The sequence below is a fragment of the Eleutherodactylus coqui genome, chromosome 13 (assembly GCF_035609145.1).
Source record: "Eleutherodactylus coqui strain aEleCoq1 chromosome 13, aEleCoq1.hap1, whole genome shotgun sequence".
Lineage (NCBI taxonomy): Eukaryota > Metazoa > Chordata > Amphibia > Anura > Eleutherodactylidae > Eleutherodactylus > Eleutherodactylus coqui.
The window spans coordinates 59,471,303-59,490,902 of record NC_089849.1 but is presented as its reverse complement, the minus strand read 5'-3'; the positions used below and the strand labels follow the sequence as shown (position 1 = coordinate 59,490,902).

General features: G+C 43.1%; 1 protein-coding gene across 2 annotated transcripts in view; it reads left to right on the top strand.

Moving 5' to 3' along the window:
- The window catches only part of LOC136588018 (protein MTSS 1-like), a 125,780-nt gene extending 107,173 nt beyond the window's left edge, over positions 1-18,607 (top strand). Inside the window, exons 9-14 of one of the 2 annotated variants that reach the window (XM_066586908.1) lie at positions 483-580; positions 7,259-7,373; positions 9,979-10,107; positions 11,001-11,151; positions 14,212-14,238; positions 16,204-18,607. In XM_066586908.1, coding sequence (XP_066443005.1) covers positions 483-580; positions 7,259-7,373; positions 9,979-10,107; positions 11,001-11,151; positions 14,212-14,238; positions 16,204-16,925 — 1,242 coding nt within the window. In that variant the 3' untranslated portion in view covers positions 16,926-18,607. The remainder of the gene's footprint in view (positions 1-482; positions 581-7,258; positions 7,374-9,978; positions 10,108-11,000; positions 11,152-14,211; positions 14,239-16,203) is intronic. The other variant, XM_066586909.1, reaches the window with a different exon arrangement.
- Positions 18,608-19,600: the final 993 nt, after the last annotated feature.

The window sequence follows — 19,600 nt, the reverse complement described above, 5'->3', positions numbered from 1 at the left end:
TTGTTAGAAGGTCCCTTGACAAGAAGTATACCAAAAAGTATAATCGATGAGGAAACTTGTCAGTGAGTGTTCAGTTTCACTGCAGCGCCACCTCAGGAGAAATTAAACATTACACAATCCTCATTCAAATCAGTGGACTGTCTGTGTAGTAATGCAGGACAGCACAAGTCCTCCCGAAGGAGAGACACTCTTTCCCATCACTCTTCACTCTGGCTAAGAGATAAGGATCCTAAACATAGGACCATCCTCTCTATTAATTTAGTATTCCCCTATAGGGTGTATGAAAATGAATGATCTAGACTGGACAACCCCTTGTAATTGGCAGGTGAACCTCTCCTGTTAAAAATATTCCTTTGTGTCTAGTCAATATACTTTTTCATGTTGGCAATGAATATGTATTAACAATGCAGCGGCTAATCTTTACCCCAACGAGTATAAAGAACATGAGCGGTGACTCAGAACTCTTTCATTCTCCTTCACAGGTGATACATGATCTGAAGAACTCGGATTACAATTTCATTTATCAGACCCCGCCCGCTTCACCAAGTGGAACCTTATCACGAAAGGCCAGCACCAACAGGTACTACACAAAGGATTCCAGCATTTGTGCTGATGTGTATCCAGGGGGAATGATTTTAGTGCTGCACACACCCTAGCTTTGTCTTATTGTCTTGTATTATTGATAGTTGAATACTTGAGCCTTACAATGGCTCAACATAGAAAATGCTTTTCGTATTGTTTCAAGTTCAAATCGTCCTCATATGTTCCGTAGCTGGATGTATACTTTCTTCACTGCCTTTAGAGTGATTCTGCCATCAGGAAATGACCCATGTATAAATCAGTTTGTCTAACCACATTTTAAGGAATTCCCTTTCTTTTTAGATTTTTGCTGGTCAATATTTAAAAAAACAGTCCTAAAATCCTGCAGTTTTCACACTGACCACTAAGCGTAATAGTCTGACGCCACCTGTTCTGTAGAGAGAACTTTTCAGTAGTCATCTCAATATCATGACGGGCAGGATTACAATGAAAGAGAACACCTATATGTAGATAATAAAAGATCCACCCTTCACAATAGGTGACATCACAGCTCACCTCCTCCTCCTGCACAGGTCACAGTGCATGCCCACATCATTCTCCCAGAGAAGTCAACGAGTCCACTCCTGTCCATTGTGTTTATGGCCCATGAAGCTGCTGTAAATCATATCTCTAAATTCTTTTAAAGGCAACCTGTCACCAAGTTCATGCTGTCCAAACCATGAACTCGGAACCGGTGTTTTTATTACCCGTGTATGTGCTATTCTGAAATGCTGCTGTAACGACCTCTTCCAATCCCAATCATGCAGATTGACCGCTTTCCCTATACAGAAGCAGAGAGAGAGCTGTCAATCTACATGCTACGGGCAGGTTGAGGGCAGCACAGCCTTTGACTCAGAGCTCTGTTGTGTGTCAAACTTCAAAGTATGTTTGTTCTGAAATGTCACATACCCAGGGGCAATAGGCATGCTACCCCGGGTTCATGTTTCTTGTGGTTCAGCCAGCATTAACCTGGCGACCAGTTCCCTTTAACTGCAGCTCAGGCAAGATGGTCAACAACATTGCTGGTTTTGTTCCCCCCGTTATGTATGCCCCAAGGCCTTGGAAATGTGAAACTTGCTGTATTTCCATGTTGTCCGTACACAACTATAGTGCAAGCAAATCATTTGGTCTGTCCCAATGTCTTTGCTCACATGAGTGTATTTATTCAGATGATATGCACTCACGTAAAAACACACAGCGTGTCCTATCTTGGTACGTATTCTACACCGCCGGAACCCAATGAAGTCATTGGGCGTGTATAAAGAAGCAGGAAGCCTGCGTATTCACTGTATTTATGCACTAAATCAGTGCAATTTTGGGCATTCTTCTTGCATGTGCAAATATACCGTGTATTTACGCAAGCAAAATACGCCGCCATAAGTGGTTTTCGGTTTGCGTAAATACGCAGCGTCTTTACTTTCACTTACGAAATTCACTTACGTCCGTGTTAACAGCGCTTAAAGAAAGACGTGGATAGATTTCATCCAAAAAGGTGGTACAAGGGGCGTTCAGGTTACCCACAAGCTTCTAGTTACACCTCTGGTGCTACTGGCTTTATATGTGCACAGACTTTCTGTATGGCATTTGATAATCCAGAAACTCTGCTAGTCCAGCATTGCCTGCAGGATGGGACTATAAAACATTATAGATGTTACGAGATCAGAAGCGTCGGACGGGGGTAACGAGTAGATTGTAAATTGTCTTGTAAATCCACCGGTGTAATTACGGTTAATTGGTTATTAATAAGCGGGTAGTAAATACATGGTGAGAGCAGTTCATAATGCGGGTTTCATTCTGTGTACTTTACACCGCAGTAACTTGCTTATATTGGATATTGCTACAGTTAAATTTCCGCCCCTCTATGACGGCCGGGGAGCTGCGCTGCCTTTGTCATTTACCCTCCCTCCAGAACAGAGGACAAAGCTTTTATCTCCCGTCCTTCTCCCGGCTTCTGGATTGTGTGGCTTCGCCTTTGTTGTGGGGTTTTCTGGTATTGTTGTGTGTGTTGTTGTTTTTTTGTATTTTTGTTGGGATCCAAGCCCATAGATGCAGGCACATGGCAGCGCGTCCTGACAGGCTGCCAATTAACCGAGGAGCTCTGCGAGAGGAAGAGATTTAACAGATGTTGGAAAGCAGCACAGCAAATGGAAAGGCGTTTTTTTAGCAGCTGTTAAAAATAGCATCTGACCCTTTTGTCAAAGACTGGATGCTCCTCGTAGAGAGGGAAGGGGGGAGGTCAAGATGTGCTTCGCTTAGCGTGCAAAAATAATCACCGCGCTTAACGCATAGCGAGTTGTGTGTAGTTGTAGAAACTGATATTGTGGGCGGACGATGGAAAAGTTCATAGCTGTCCTAAAGTTTTAGGCAGTAGCATACAGGGCAATTCCTTATAGTGGGTCAGGAGGCCCATTTACACGCACAAGTGGTCGGTCCGATAGTTCAGGCTAATGGTGGTTTTACACAACATCTTTCAGGTGGGGTGAGGGGCGCTGCAGTTTTTATTGAAGTTTTTTGTAGCCAAAGCCAGAAATAGAAGGAGAAATAGAAGTCCTTCTAATTTCACATTTCTTTTGTGTGCGCGTCTGGCTTTGGCTCAAAACTACCCCAATACCGGTTTTCCAATAAAAGACACTTTTTAAGGTACAAAGAATTAAATTATAGACACACTTAAGCTTTAACATTGGTTACTAGTTAGATCAGCCAAATCTGATAGGTAAACATGTTAGTTTGAATGGGTTAAGCTGCAATAGCGGGTGACAGGTGCATTAATGGTGCAGTGGAGGGGCTACCTGGGATAGGTCATCAGTGTAAAGTCCTAGAGGAAGAAAGTGCTTCAATTGTTGGCCAGCGCCTGAGGCGTACAATTGTTCTGTAGCGCAAAATGGTCCACTCTTGAAAATTTATGGTCCCGGTCAAGGAATATGAGAGGGTAACATTATGTAATGGTTTTGACTTATTGAGGAATTATAGCAGGTTGGCTAGACATGCTGGAACCTGTAGCATGATGAAGGCCACAAATTACCTAAATCTTTTTATACCCATAGAAAGCTATAATCAGAACTGGAAAAAGCATCTAATTGGTTTTCCGGATTCTGGAGCTTCATGACTACAAATATCCGGCGTCTACGAACAGGTGAACCTTTAAGCAAAGCTGAGATTGCCGAGACTCATCGCCTGTGCCGTGTAGTAACATGTTGGAGACTCTTCCCCGGAGATGTTTTAGTTATTAGATTATACTGTCCTCCTTCTATATGGCCATGTAAGGATCCTCCAGCACTGCCGGAATTGGCAGAGCAGAGTTTCTCCTTCTTGCGGTTAGGATTAGTGAAGAAACCTACAGGCTGTTTATAGACGATGAATGTTTTCAGATTTCTAAGGGCCTCATCAGTGCAGTAAGGAAGAAGGTGACTCAGGGAGGAAAACGTGTTGTGGAGCAGGTCCTTCTGGGAAGTTACAGTGGGGCTTTCTAAATGTTTCAAAGTTAATACAACTTTTTTGACTCTGTTGATCCTCTTCTGTGTCACATTGTATAAAGGTAAATTTCACATTCGTTTCGTCCCCTCCAGGGTTAGAACATGTGAACAACAGGAGTATTTTATTATCCTGTTATATTTAAACCACTTGCAACTAGACTAGGCAGGCAGAAGATGCGCCGAATTTATCACAGTGGCGTCCCTTAAGACTACGGTTACTGGGCACCTTTGGGCGCATGACATGAAATTGTGCAACCAAAAGGCTGCCTGCAACGTGATATATCTGACTTTATGTTGGAGTCGCACAACTGTCTTGGGGTGCGATTTGGGGTTTGCAACACCACATTGCTGGTATGTCACAAGTGAATCACAGTTGTACGTGACTTGCAATACGTTGATCCCTCTTCTAGAAAGTCACTTGAGATTTGCATCCTGTGCTCAAACATCCAGCAGGTTCAAATGTATTTAGTTTTTAACTTCTCTCGCGGTTACATGTAGCAACGCAACCACAGTCACAGTCATTCCTTGCAATGTCCTGACTTGATATCACGCAACCAAAGTTGCCTTGTAGTCTTAGCTTTAAAGAGACCCTCCAAGCCTGAAAACACAAAGGTGGCCACAGCAGCTTCTCTGACTACCTGATGGACACTAGGCTAAGGCTCAACACCTGCTTTGATTAACTAGCGCCGTCCACATGAGCAGCATGGACCAGTGAGGTCGACATGTACTGTCTTGCACGTAGTATGCATCAGTAGCCGATCAGTCAGTCAGAGAAGTGGTTCAGCCATCTTTGTTTCTCCAGGCTCAGAAGATCGCTTTAAGGGCTTTCAAAACATGGCTACTTTCTGGAAACGGCACCACACCTGCCCATGGGTTGTGTCTGGCATTGCAGCTTGGCTTCATTGAAATGAATCTGTCTTTGTCCCCAATAGCAACCAATCACAGCACAGCTTTTATTTTAACTCAGCAGTATAGGAAATGAAACCTGTGCTGTGATTGGTTGCAATGGGCAACAGACAGATTTTCTTTTCATGAGAGCGTAGTACCGGGCTACTACTTCGTGGCCCACCCTGTGAAACAGTCGTAGTAACATAATTATTATCTTTGCTACTAAATGACCCATGAAATGTATATGTCTGCTCATTACGCTGTGCTCTGAGGGATTTTGCCTATGCTTGGCATCATTTATAAAATCGCACCTTTTCAGTTACTGACCCATTAAATTGATCATGGTCATGGCATTTCTCATTAAAATAAAAAAAATATATGTATATATATTTTTTTTTTTTTTAGTATAAAATTTTTACTTCGCCTAACACTTGAGCTGTGTGAAAGGTCCGGTGATCAGTTGACGAACGAACAAACGTTCATTCATTGGCTGATCAGCTCATTTAATACTCGCTGGTCAGCTGCACATCTTCCTGTGCAGCCAGTCAATGGTGGCTGTATGGTGAGATACGATAGGGTTCGAGTACTTTTTCATGGATCAATAATTGGTCGCCTGAATAATTGCTCAAGAGTTGATTACAGGTGACTGCTGGTTAGTGTAAACATCAGACCTGACACTGCAAATGATCAAGAAATTCATTTGGCAAAGTCACTTGCGTTTCAGCTCACCTAATGAACGACTGTCGGCTCGTGTAAACAGGCAGTCATTCATCTATGAATGACTGCCTGTTTACTCAGAATGGAGCCAGGAGGCCAGAAGAGATCTGTGATGCCTTTCACTGCCATTCATGATCGCTCCTGTGTAAAAACATAGGAGTGATAATCTCCATCCCATGTAAGCCAGCATAAAAATCATCGCTGGATCGCGGACTTCTCGCTGATTGTAAATGCTCAGCGCTTCCCATAGAAGGTAAAACACTGAGCGAGAAGCCTGTGATCCGGCAGCATTCTCTGCCTGTCTAAACGCTCTGCATGAGTGCTAACAACCTCAGCCGTGACGTCAGTGCTTGTGCGGTTCTTTAGACGTCTCTCATCGCGTCTAAATGGGACATTAGTCTGTCCATACACATTTAGATTTCAGCCGAACCTGCCAATGATCTTATATGTATGGGGGCCTCCTGACTTTCCCCACAGTGGCAGATGTTGGAGGAAGTAAGGATCGGACAGTTGGATTTCATCTGCCGAATTCTTCTATTCTCAGGGCGATAAGCCAATATGGCAGTAGCAATATGAACCACTGTACAAACTATTTTTGACTGTGAATTTGCCAAAATAATGACCAGTTTTGCTGCAGTCAAAACAATTGTCCTGTGTGAAAATCATCTTGATTGTAGCCAGACATTTTTTTTAAACTGTAGAAGTCTGAATATTCATTATTTTCTGTGACGACTAGTAAAAACTATTTGTCTCAGCGGTGTTCTCATAGATGCACGTCAGTGCGGTACAGATGCTTCTGTCAGCAGGGTTTGGCAGTATGGAGTTCTCCAGGAACTGTGACAAGAAACTCGTTCTTCTACCTAGCTGCTGGCAGAAGAAGTCGGGACTTGTAGCTCCACTAAAGCTGGGGAACCACAGGTTTCTTCCTACATCTATGCTATGGAATCTAAGCACCAGGCTGGAATAGAATGCGAGTGCCATCTAGTGGTCAGATGGAGTCATCGCCCTGCTCCGACTAGTGAACTGGAACGTTTCTGGCATGATCGGCTATTTGTGTCTTGTCAGCAGCTACTGTCACTGAATAGAGGGACATCAGCAAAGCCTTTTACAGACCATCAGTGTGGACTCGGAGGTTTTGTAACTTCACCCGGCCATCAATATCTTAATCCCTAGCCAGAATCCCCCAGCCTCTTCATCAGGGGGGGTTGGATTCCACAATCATTTAGGGTTACCATAGGTCGGCATGGTACGTAGTCTGCTAGCTATCAGATGTCTCCCGTTCCCAGGTGCCGTCTACTTTTACGTTCCAATAGAAAGGTGTTTGACTGGGTGAAATAATAACCTCTTGTGAGCAGGAGGATCAGTCACCGAGGGCTGCTGGAATAAAGGGCTTCTTGTTCAGAATGTATTAGTCTGACTGCATTGTCCAAGGTTTACACCGAGGTAGCTTGCATTTCATGTATGTGACTGTTCGTACCTTGCTGGAAGGATCTACACCAGTGATCTCAAGCCGGTTGTACAGCAGGTTCTAGTCATTAGTGTCGTTGCACATTTCACTAATAAAATGATGAAATTAATTGTATTCTTTCATTTGTCAACAGTAATTATCTGCATGGGTCAATAAGGCACGTCCCGTCTATGGACTCCATCTCAAGCTCAATGGAAACCCTTCATCTTCGTCCGTCTTCCACCATAATGCTGGAGACTCTGTTCCAGGTAATTAGAGCACAAGTGTCTTAACCTTTTCCAATCCACTGTCTGACGTCTAAAGACATTATGATTTAAGGCTGTACAGCTCCGATGTTGCAAGACGTCCGTCGGGGTTCTCTTGCTGTATATTGCCAGCCTCTCTGCTGTTTTAGCCTATCCAATGTGTCACCTCATGCAGTACTGGCTTTAGCCAGCATATAGCGCTGTTGTATAACAGCAGAAAAAGAGTAAGCCCCCTAGGAAAACCAGGATACAAATTGGATTGGAAAGGGTTAAGAGACTAATGGTAACTTTATGCCTATATGAGGGTGGCATTGGTGGTGGGGGAGGGCTCATAAGCAGAGATTCTGTCCACCGCTGGAGTGAGGGGACCGAAATGTCCCTGTAGCTTAAAGGGGTCATCCAGAGAAACATACTTACCTAAATCCAGTCCAATTCAAGCGGAGTTTGCACCTCCACCGCTGGCCTGGTTCGGGCACAGACACAGGTCACTCAGTATAGACCACTACATCAGCCTGACAGACAAGGGGGCTGGCTTAGTTATTGAAATGAGTCAGCCAGTCCAGTCCCCTGCAACGATGTCACTGACCCCTCACCCACTACCACCATCTTCCCTGTGTTGTGACCAAGCTGGAAGTGTAAGTTACTTTAACCGCTGAACTCTGACTGGATTCAGGTCCGTATAGTTCTGTGGATAACCCCTTTAAAGGGCTTTTCTGAGATAATGCATCAGTGGCCTACTCTTGGGACACAGCGTTAATATATGGTGTCCCAGAGGCAGAAGAGCCCACCATGGCTGTTCCTTTTTTATAAGCTGAATGATGGGGGCCCTTTTATTTCAATTGATTGGGGTCCTGTGGCTCTCAAAGCCTTGTCAAAAGAAAAAGATGAACGCTCACTTTAATCCTCGTCATGTGTTGCACTTGAAGGGTGGCCAATCTGAAGATTTTGAACTTCACTCAAAGGGAAGTTTTCACCACCATTTCATCTCTAAAGCTTGGTCCAGTAGGGGATGAAAGCACAATGGCTTTTAATGCCCTTCTTTTCCTAATGAGCCCATGTACCTCTGCGATTGGGTTCCAAGGTTATTCCACACTATATACAAATGAGGAGAGAGGAGTCATCTGGCCAAGTAGAGTCAGGCTGATTCATGAGTTACCCTAAGGTAATCATGCGCCCCTTTTCCTCTTGATATGCAAAAATGTTGTGCATTACGGGGTGCAACGTGCTGTTTCTCCAGAGAAAGTGGATGCATGGTTAACTTAGCAGCTCGTGAGTCAGTGTAAGGCCAAGCTCACACGGTTTGGATTCCGCATGTGGATTTCCACAGCAGAAGATCTGAGATCCTTCATTAAAAATAATTGCGGTAGATTGCAGATGCTGTTTCAGTAGAGGACTAGAGATAAGCTGCCATACGTCATATTTACTGCTTATCCTCAAGAGGCAACAGTGTTTTACATAGAGGATTTAATTACATCAGTCCCTTCTACCAGGGGTGCTACAGTCAACTCTCCCCATTTCATGTGCCTAAAAACACATACCCTGTTTCTTGTGAAATTGGGTAGATCTACTTCCAGTGAGTTGTAAAGTGCATGGTGATGGCTCTGTTGGTGTTTCGCTTCACGTAGTCTACAAAAAAGCTAATTGAGGAGTTTTTTAATTTTGTATTTTGATTTGTTTAATTTGTATCATTTGACCCTAAACTTGAGATGTTTGATCCCCCGCATTCACACAACATGACAACTTTTAGTTGTCTGTAGCAATGACCATTTGCTCTTTGTAGCGTGACACACATCCGACCCCTACGTTGATGTTGGACAGAGGGCACTCGGTAGAAATAAATCTCTTTATTAACTACTTGAAGCAACCTCAATGGTTCTTGACCAGAGAGTAATTTCCTCTCTCCACGTCAGTAGCTGCCAACCCACGTTTTTTCTGCCAGGTACAGAACAGCGAGCAGTAGAGGAAGTCCTTCACATTGAAGTCCCTCTTGACATTTGGTCCTTGAACTAAAGACTTTCAAGATACTTACACTGGTTGTACTTCTCTTGGATGTTAAATACACACGCTTCATTCTAAAAAGGGAAAATACAGATTGTTCACTGAGCCAGAAAACGTTATAATTGCAGGACGTGGATATATTGCGGACGAACCTCAGCCTGTCCTGGTTCTGAATTTATGACTTAACTCATTGAGATAGCCAGTAAAGTTATGGTGAGATGAGAAGAACCAAAACTACATGGCATCACCCATTTAAAAAGGGAAGGGATTTACATCTCCTAGTAAATATCACCTGAAATCCCTAAAACTTGGGTTTTGTTCTTCACTTTAGGTCAGTGGGTGGAGCTATGCAAACTATTATTTTAGACCCCTGTGGCAGTGTGTATCCAGGCCTGGTGCTTATCATGCCCGAGTCCTCCCAAAGTTACTGTTTCCATATTTTCCATGGATGAGTGGTTGCTGTACTTTGTCTAGAAGGCCTTGTAGAAGACAGTTCACACATTCTATACAGAGATAGAAGAGCTATTTCATGTTGATGACGTAAAAACAGAGATGTAACCATTTTAAATCTATGATCATTGGAATTTATGACTTACTCTTCTGATTACAGGATCCTAAACTGATGAACAGCAATCAGCAGATATCTCCAGTTAGCGGGCCCAGTGGAGAAAATGGCACTTTGAGATCAAACCTGACCAACGATGGATTTAAGCCTCCTCCACCACAAGTCATGGCTAAGGCAGGTCTCCTATACTTCACTAGTTACCATTCCATAATGAGATAGAAGTCACAAACCAATAATGAGCAATGATTCAGGCCCATTGTATTTGGGCCTTCAGGATCAGACACCGTTTGGGCATTTTTAATATGCATTAGGGTGAATTTACATGGGTGGGTTTCCCCTTGCAAATTCCGTCTATTCCAAGATGGGCAGAGCTTGCATTGGAAAAGAACTCATTCATTTGAATGGATTAATTCACACGAGATTCTTCTCTCTGATCGATAGTCCAAGTTAGGGCTCATTCACACGGGCATATTGTCACCATGTCTTATGCAACACGCGGTGAATGGAGGCAATGAAAGTCTATGGGCTTTCACTCTTCCATTCACACCTGCGTGTGGGCACTGTGTATCGATACGTATGAAATGTGTATGAAACTCAGCCCTTGCAAGGGCTACGTATGAAACGCTGTCCATAAGCAGACATTGCGAAGGGGCAGCGTTTCGATATGCATCCCTGCTCTGAACAGAGCAATGAATTTTGTAAACGAGAAAGCACACTGCGTGTGTCTGTGACCTCATATTCCCAGGCGTGCGCAGTGCCAATCGCAGCCCGTACATGATCTCTACCGGCAGAGCCAAGTGGCTGCGATGCGTATTACTTTTTTTATAATAATTTAGGCTTTGCTCACATCTGCACTTGTTCGTATTTCCCCATTTCCGTTGCCCGGCTCCGTTTCAGAAGCCGAACAAGGAAAGTAACGTCATCCCTGGATCCGGCACATAACAGATCCCATTGATTATAATGGGATCAGTTGTGTTTCTGTCATTTTAGCAGCCCTAATAGCACAGCATGCTAGTACTATTACTATTTAATTATTGGTTTTTAATGTTGCATACTTGATGTTGCAGCCAAAACTTGCACGCGATCACTTAGCTTTGGCTTTAAGTCAAGGCCTGAACTCAGAAATCCAGCTTAGCCGTGATTCTCTGCACTGCTCCAGCGGGTACAGCACACAGACAACGACCCCTTCCTGCTCGGACGACACCATTCCCTCTCATGGTGAGTTATTCCGCATGTACCGTATCAGTATCATTGGAAGCCCTGGATATATTGTTTATTGATGAGCGTCATTCTATGTCACACTGTGGATGCTTCTCCATATAATAGGGATTTGGGCTTTCACTACAGAATATGCTGCTCCTTCATCTAATGCACTGAGAAGTGCTGGTGCTCGATGTTCTGCGTTGCATCAGGATAGATCCGTGTTGTATGCACAGCTGGGAGCCACATTATACAGGGTGATCTCTGCAAGTTTTAATGCACCTTACAGATGTGCAATGTGGGCACAGCTGGTAACACAACAGATGGCATACCGACAGTCCTGTTCTGCCCAGACGTGTCCCAGCATATCCTCTGTTAGCGGTTCCACTGAACTTAAAGAAATCTTTATCTTTTCATGCAATTCTGGCTGGCCTATATCAATTGATGTAGGAATAAGTCAGCTTTACTTTTGCACCATTCTTTTTGAATGATCCTGTATGAGAATTGCATGAGTAAAGGGGGTTTTTCAGCTCTTAAGAATTCATAAGCTATTCTCAGGGTAGCTCCTAAATAGTTGATCTGCCTGGGATCCCCGCCGATCAGCTGTCTGCTGGGCCACTGTCACTGTACAGTGATCAGGCATGGTATTGCAGGCAGTGCACCTACTGAAGCGAATGGGAGCTGTACCTCTACCTGCAATACCACTCTGGCCACTGCACTATGTATGGAGCTGTTTGCTTCCTGCTTAATTCACTATGAGAGTGGCTTGGCAAGAAGCTGGAGCTGCGAACTCCTGCTGATCAGCTGTTGATGATCTAACCTGAGGATGGGTAATTAATTCTTTATGCTGGAAAACCCCTTAAAATCTTCACTTTGCAAGTGGGAGCAATTCAGGTAGTAATATAGGACCTCTATGGGCAGGTTAAACTCGTTGTGGCTGGCCACATTAAGCTTTTCAGTCCTAATATATAGGTCCCTTTTATTGAAAGAACATGTAGAGGTCACAATGGATACTTATGTTTCTCAGTATTTATAAAATCTACAAGTGCTGTAAGTGGCTCCTGTGTTTTTACGAATGCCCTGCAGCTGCCCTGCTCCAGATTAAACCTCTTTATAGCACCAACATATTCCATAGCGCTCCCTACTCTAGCTTCTAAGGATTTTTCAACACCCCATCTCTAATGTATGGCACTGCTTCTGTGACTGAACTCTGTATTTAGGGATTAGCATCTACATCATAAGTTTAATCACCTGTAATTATCTCAGACTGTTGAAGAGTAATTGTAGTTTTTAAAAACCTTTGACGTATCAGGACATGTGAAAAGCTTTGATCGGTGGATGTGAGCAGCTTTGATCGGTGGGGGTCTGGGTGCTGAGATGAAGGTGCTGCAGTGCTCACCCGCGTGTTGGGATCCTTCAGCTGTTTTGATTGCTTGTCGACAGCTGCATACAGGCGCATAGACTTCTATAGATATCGATACATCTGTGTTCATTGGCTGAGAGAAGCTGACGGGCAGTGAAGACAGCCGAAGGGGCACAGTGCTTGGGTGAGCAGCACAGTCCCTACATTTCAGAGATCATCGGAGTCTCAGCAGCCAGACCCCACTGATGAAAACTTTTGATATGTTGCTCTAACATGTCAAAAGTTTTTTAAAAAGTTCAGTTACTCTTTAAAGAGAACATTTCTCAAAGCAGATGTGTTACATGAGGTCCATCGTATATAATGGCACTACCTGTGTTAAAGGGAATGCATCATCAGAAAATGAGCTATTGCAGAAGTTGAGCTTTTATGTTAAAGGGAACCTGTCATAAACTAAGTTATGGTGCTGTTGGCGGACATGACAATGGGCTGGGTGATGTATGTTTTTTTTATATACTCACTCACTCCTGCGATCCAGTGCAGTCACTAGTTGAAGTTGGCGTGCGGCAAGAAAATTTGACTTTTCGGAGTCCTGTGTGTGTGCCCTCCCATAGACTTGTATAGGAGAGCACACACGGATGCTGATAAGCGTCAGATTTATATATAATATAAAATTATTATTATTTTTTTTTTAATCCTAGAATTCTGTAGTTTTTACACTGTCCACTAAGCCTAATAGACTGCTACTTCCTGTTCTGTAGAGAAAACTTTTCAGCAGTCATCTTATCAGCACAGACAAGATTGCAATGAAGAGTAAAGGCCCATTTACACCAGCAAATGATCGCTCAAATGACCGTTTGAGTGAAAGCTTTGAGCGATCATTTTGCATAAACTATCAAGTAGCTACCTAAGAGCAATTAGATGTGCAAATGAAGCCTTCGCTGAATGCAGTTAAGAGCCCGAGGCTATTATCTGCGCTCAGATCCTTTGTTCTCCACGGGGAAACAATGCTATGAGCACTCCTCATGAAGAACTGCTGATAAGGCTAAAGGACGATTTTTAGTTTGGACTGAATTTGACGATCAGCTAGCAGTGCCCGAAAAGCACACGATGGGCGCACGTTTAGACGCGCCGATTGCTAAAATGATCACCGATTAGCGATTTACTCTTCTTTTTTTTTTTTTTTAAGCGATCATCGGCTGGTGTAAATGGGCCTTAGCATTATATAGATAACACCAGATCCATGATTCACAATAGGTGGTGATCACAGCTCACCTTCACCCCCGCCCTGCACAGTGACCTCTGCACATGTCATAGAGCATGTCAAGAAGCATTGAAGTCCATTGTGTCTATGGCCCATGAGGCAACTGTAAAGCATAATCTCTCAATACCGTTAGCTGCAGCTCAGGCCAATTGCTGCCCCATAGTCATGTGCAGGAAGTAGAATAAAGAAAATCTACAAAGTAGAAAAATAAAGGATGCTTCACTATCTGGTTTTAATTAGTAAAAAAAAAACCCACCTCTTTTTAAAAAGTTACATAATAAAGATGGGTAGAGTACATTCCCTTTTAGGTTTATCGTAGTAAAGAGCATAAAGCCCCTGTTTTGAAGAGGGATTTTCTGATTACACGGGAGGATGGCGGCACATAGCATGTTGTAAGCATCTACCTCACAAGTTCCTTGGTGTCTCAACCAACATATGTGCATTCTTTCCACAGCCTTAAAGAAGGACCCCTCTCTTTTTGGTAAGAATCTGCTTTTTCCTTCGATTGGACTGGGCTGCTCCAATCATGTATAATGTGGTGTTGTGCCTGTCATGTGCTACAACTGTTGTGTTCGGCCCCCTCCCAGTACAGCTCTATGTTCAAGGGACTCTAGTTTTCTACTGCTGGGTGTTATTCTTTGCCATTTAACACTTTTAGGCAAATTTCCTTTAAAGGGGTTGTGCAGTTATAAACTGTTGATGGCCTATTTCCAGGATAGGTCATCAGTAGCAGATCAGCAAGGATCTGCTGCCCAGGACCCCTACTGACCAGCTGTTGACAGGTCAGTGTGCTCCTGCACTGAGCTAATTTCTGCAGGAAGCAGATGACTCACTTCTCATTGCAGTGGTCAGGCTTGGTATTGCATGCAATCATAATAGTCCCATTGAAGTGAATGGAATCTTGACCCGTAATGCCGGACCACTGCAGTAAGAACGGAACTGCTTCCTGCAGAAATCTGCCTGGTGAACAGCTGATCAGAGCCAGTCCAGGGTGGCGGAGCCTCGCTGATCAAGTATTGCTGACCTATTCTGAAGATAGGCCGCCAGTAGTTTACAACTGGAGAACTCCTTTTGAGAGCGTGAATAATTAGTAGTGCATTATGGTGGTTGGTAGTTTGTGGTCACCGATATAATGGTATCCACAGTAATGTACAAATTTGTATATATTAATAGTTAATTGAGCCCTTGCTTCTACTGCAGTTTTCTGCCTCAAGCTTTCACTGTGGAAACGGCTCTTTGTAAATCCAAGCTGGTATTCTCCCTGTGTCGTACTTTCATCAATACTACATTTTACCTAGTATTGTGACCCATCCCATGTGTTGTCACCTAGGTCTGCATCATGTCTTCATTTCTGTGTTTTAAAAGCGTTTTCCGGCACTAAACTATTACCTATCCTTATAATAAGTAATCAATAGCTGATCGGCAGGGAGGTCCGTCAGTCTGAATCCCCACCGATCAGCTCATCGAAGATGTTGCGGCACTCAGGTGAGCACTGAGGCCTCTTCTCAGACGTGACATGTCGTTCATCAGTCATGTGGCCCAAGAGCAGCTCAATCCCATTCAAGGGAATGGAACTGAGCTGCCATACCAGGCATGTCCTCTATACATTTTACGGCGCTGTGCCTGGATTGTAAGAACAGTGGTTCTCGCCCAATCACAGCTGCAAGTTCAATTGGGAATTATGATCGACAAACGCTCACGGATCAATAATTGATTACCTATCCTGAGAACAGGTCACTGATAGTTTAGTACTGGAAAACCCCTTTAAGCTTGGCCTATGGGTAAATTACAGGGGCAGACATTTTGCTTCCACAGATTTGCTATAAACCTGTACTGCCACTGTACCAATTTACTCGTAGATCATCATATGAGATGGTAAAACTTGAAGGGACCGCAGTAAAACGTAGAGGTATTCCCATCTGATAAAGTAGTGGCATCTGCCATCAATCCTTGATCGGTGGGGGGTCTGATTTATGGGATTTACACCGATCCTGAGAATGAAGGGACCGCAGCACTGATGTATCACTGTGCTACTTACTGCCTTTTCCCACACAGTGGTGCTCCAGGCCTTGTTCATGCAGAGAACTGTAGTCGTAGTTTCCCTCCACAGCGGGTGGCCAGGGCAGCGCTCTGTAGGGCGAAAATAGAACAATTCTCCATTGCTTCTGTTATGGTGGAAAGTAATTTAAACTCCTTTACTCCAGATAGAGTAGGCAGAGCAAGTCTGGATCACAAATGCAATACTGCACAACCAGGGACATTCGTAGGCACATAAAGGTTCATGATTACGCAGGAAGGCCCTTTAAGTAGCCACTTCTATGTAGTGATTTATATCCTTTTGTAACTTGAATGATTGCTCCAATTCCACCGCTTTGTGTGAAATTGAGCAGTTTCTCCATTTTCACTTTTCTGTGTTTCTCTGCTTAATTTCCTTTTTTGTCTTTAGTTGCAGACTATGATTATATCTCGCTCCACGGAGAACAAGAAGAAACCGATCAATTGGATTTTGACAAGTCCTCTACAATTCCCAGAAACAGCGACATAAGCCAGAATTATAGGAGAATGTTTCAAGCTAAGAGACCAGCATCGACCGTCAGTCTTTTAGCTGAGCCCGACCCGCTCGTCCGATCACCTTATGTTGCCACCATAAAAAGGAAACCTTCCAACAAGCCAACATTAAGGAGAGGCACAATCGGCGGTGTTCCGATACCCATCCGAACTCCCATGGTGCCAGTTAAGACCCCAACGGTACCAGATGCTCCCATAAATCCCTTTGGTGAGAGGACGAACAGCGTAGTTTACCATTATACCCAGGATCATAGATCGGATCTTGCCCAGGCAAAGCCAGGGCTATGTTCCTCCGCTCAAAGCCTCAATGCCATACAAACAACGTATTGTGCCTTCATACCTAAGCAATCCTTTTCCTATTCTAAAGGGATCAATCCGCAGTTCTTGAGCCCTCAGAAAGCGTCTGCAAGCAGCCCAGGACCAATGGATGGCACAGCAACACCCGTTACAACCGTTCCAATCACGAATGAAGCGGAACCCACCAGCATCAGCAATAACGAAACGGTCGTACAAAAAGACGATATGCTCTCAATGATAAGGCGTGGAGTGAAGCTTAGAAAAACCATCAGCAACGATCGATCGGCCCCGCAGATGAAGTGAAGCAGGTCGCCTCATTTGCCCTTCGTTTGCTTCAGTTAAAGAGACAATATTTTTATTACTATTCTAAAGACTTAATAGGATGTAAACGTGTGCGTTCTGATTGTTTATCTGCTCAGTTAGCTGCCATTATGCAAGGTTCTGTTCGCTCTCGGTCTGTTTTTACCCACATCTTCCAGGATTCTTTTTAATTTTCTTTTTAGCCTGCTTTTTATCTTAGTGCTATGTTTTAGATTTATTTCGCTTTGGATCACGTTTTTAGTTTTCAGGCCAGAGCTGTGATGGCAAAGTGCCTTGACCCAGGTAAAGCAGTTCGTACATGGTTTGTCTCTGCTTGACCCAAAACGTTTTCTGTTCTAGAAACCGGTCTTTCTTCTGTGCAGTCTCAAGTCTTAGAGGCTGTCTTTATCCGTATCCAACACACAGTTTTATTCTTTTACGTATTCCTTCTCTTTTTAGGTTTTTTTCCTTTAACTAGAAATGATGCAGTTTTTAGCACTGACTACCTGCAGTCCCGAATGAGCAGACTTGAAGAGGGCATAGTAAACCTCTAAGGCATGCCAGCGGTTATGGCCATGCCATACTAATGCAGGACTGTATTTATCCCACAGCATTCTGGGCATTGTAGTTTTTTGTTTTTTTTATCAGCAAGGAAAAAGCTGACACTTTTTTTTTGGTGTTGCACACAAATTCGATGCCAACATTCCACTTGAATGAGGAGATCTAGACGCTGAATACTGGCAGGCATATGGGTAGCCAATTTTTTTTCTTTGTACAGATATGCAACACGGTAAAGCAGAATTATTTATTTAATAGAGTTACTTTATTCTTATTTAATATACACGCAGACTACTTTTCGTAATCTTTAGGCTACAGCAATTTGATTTCATCTGTAGGGTGGTGCTGTGCAGCTGGAACTACCCAGAGATCAGACTTTCAGATTCCAGAATCCGTTCACGTTTTTGTGCAAAAACGCATAGAAGATTAATATTGACGGGGTTATATGCGTCGCTACGTGTAAGCAAGATGCAAGAACGGGGCTTCTTGTATCCATCTTACAAGTTCCTATTGTTTGGATATACGCAAAACCACCCTTACCTATAAATCTTGTACTTCTGCAGTGCTGGCTTTAATAGCGTCAGAACATATATATATGGCTGATGTGCTATGCCACTCAGTTTATGGTATTCATAGCTTTGTAGTAGTAGGTGTATCTACAATGTGAGCTTTAATATTCTTGGCTCAAGACTGTTTATTTAAGCAGGGCTGATGAATAGGTTACTGCTGAATGGGTCAGAACATGGTGAGAATTCAGTTATGTCGTCGGAAGAGATGGCTGCCATAGCGGCATTAAGTACCAGTCTGTTATCTACAAAGTTCAAGTTAGTTTTGGCTCCCTGCTGGTTAAAACTGGTAACGACCAAAAAAAAAAAAATGTAATTGTAAATGCAGTTCTATCAGCATGCAGGTTCATATCCTGCCGAGTACGCCAAAAATAAGCAGATACTATCTCATATAATACCTGCTAATCACCATGTCAGTATTATTTTGGCTATAATAACCATTGTAGGAGTAACAGTCAGGTGCAAACTTTTTAGCCACACTGATTTATGTCCGGAACTATTGTACTTCATATACTTCACACACACACACACACACACACACACACACACACACACACACACACACACACACACACACACACACACACACACACACACACACACACACACACACACACACACACACACATATATATGTATACAGAGTAAAAAGTTGGTATACACTCAAAATTGATCTTATTACAGTGGTTTAATGCTATGTTACCCTTCCTTTCTGCCCGTTTAAATTTGAGTCCTCTCGAATGCAACTTAAGGGGATGGGATTACTGATTTTTTTTCTTGTATTATAGGATACTGATGGCAGAGTGTGTCACTATGTTAGATGCAGGCCTGATACGTGCAGAAGTTGGTGAAGCCTTTCTGTGCTGCCGTTAAAGTTCAGTTTGAAGGCCATGAATAAAATGCTATATATAACACTGACCGGCGGAGCTATATATATACCCTTACAGCCTTTTACCTTCTAGATTCACTGTTTGAACCAGACTCTTATTCCCCACGAAACACCATCCTCTTTTATAGGTTAAAAAAAAAAGTTCTGATAAGTTTCGAAATCCTTCAGATATGTTGCACTATGAAACACCGAGACCTGGGACTATGTTGTAGCCTGGCCGACACACTTTTTACATTTTTCTAACATTTTTTTTTTTTTTTGCTTCTAATGTTTCCATCATAGCCCAAGCGACATTGTTTATTTAGAATCCGGCAACCATATAGAAAGGAAAGTCTAACCAATTTCAGCAGTTGCCTGTCAGTCATTCTGCTTTGTTTCAAAAGCTTTATACGTACCCTGCACAACTTAATGCAACTGTGGGAGACAAAAAAAAATGAAACGCTTGTACTGATTTTCTTGTCACTTGACATTTATATATTTGTACTTTGTTAAATCGTCTTGAATCTTGCTTTAAAAATATATATTTTGTGTCTTAACTTTTTTGTGGTCTTATGTTAATTGTAAATAATTTGGTGGCTTTCCCTTTAAGAATTTCCATGAGGGGAGGGTTTTCTGTACTACTTGTTTTATTTTTGGGTTCAGAGGCATTTTGATTGCTTGATTAT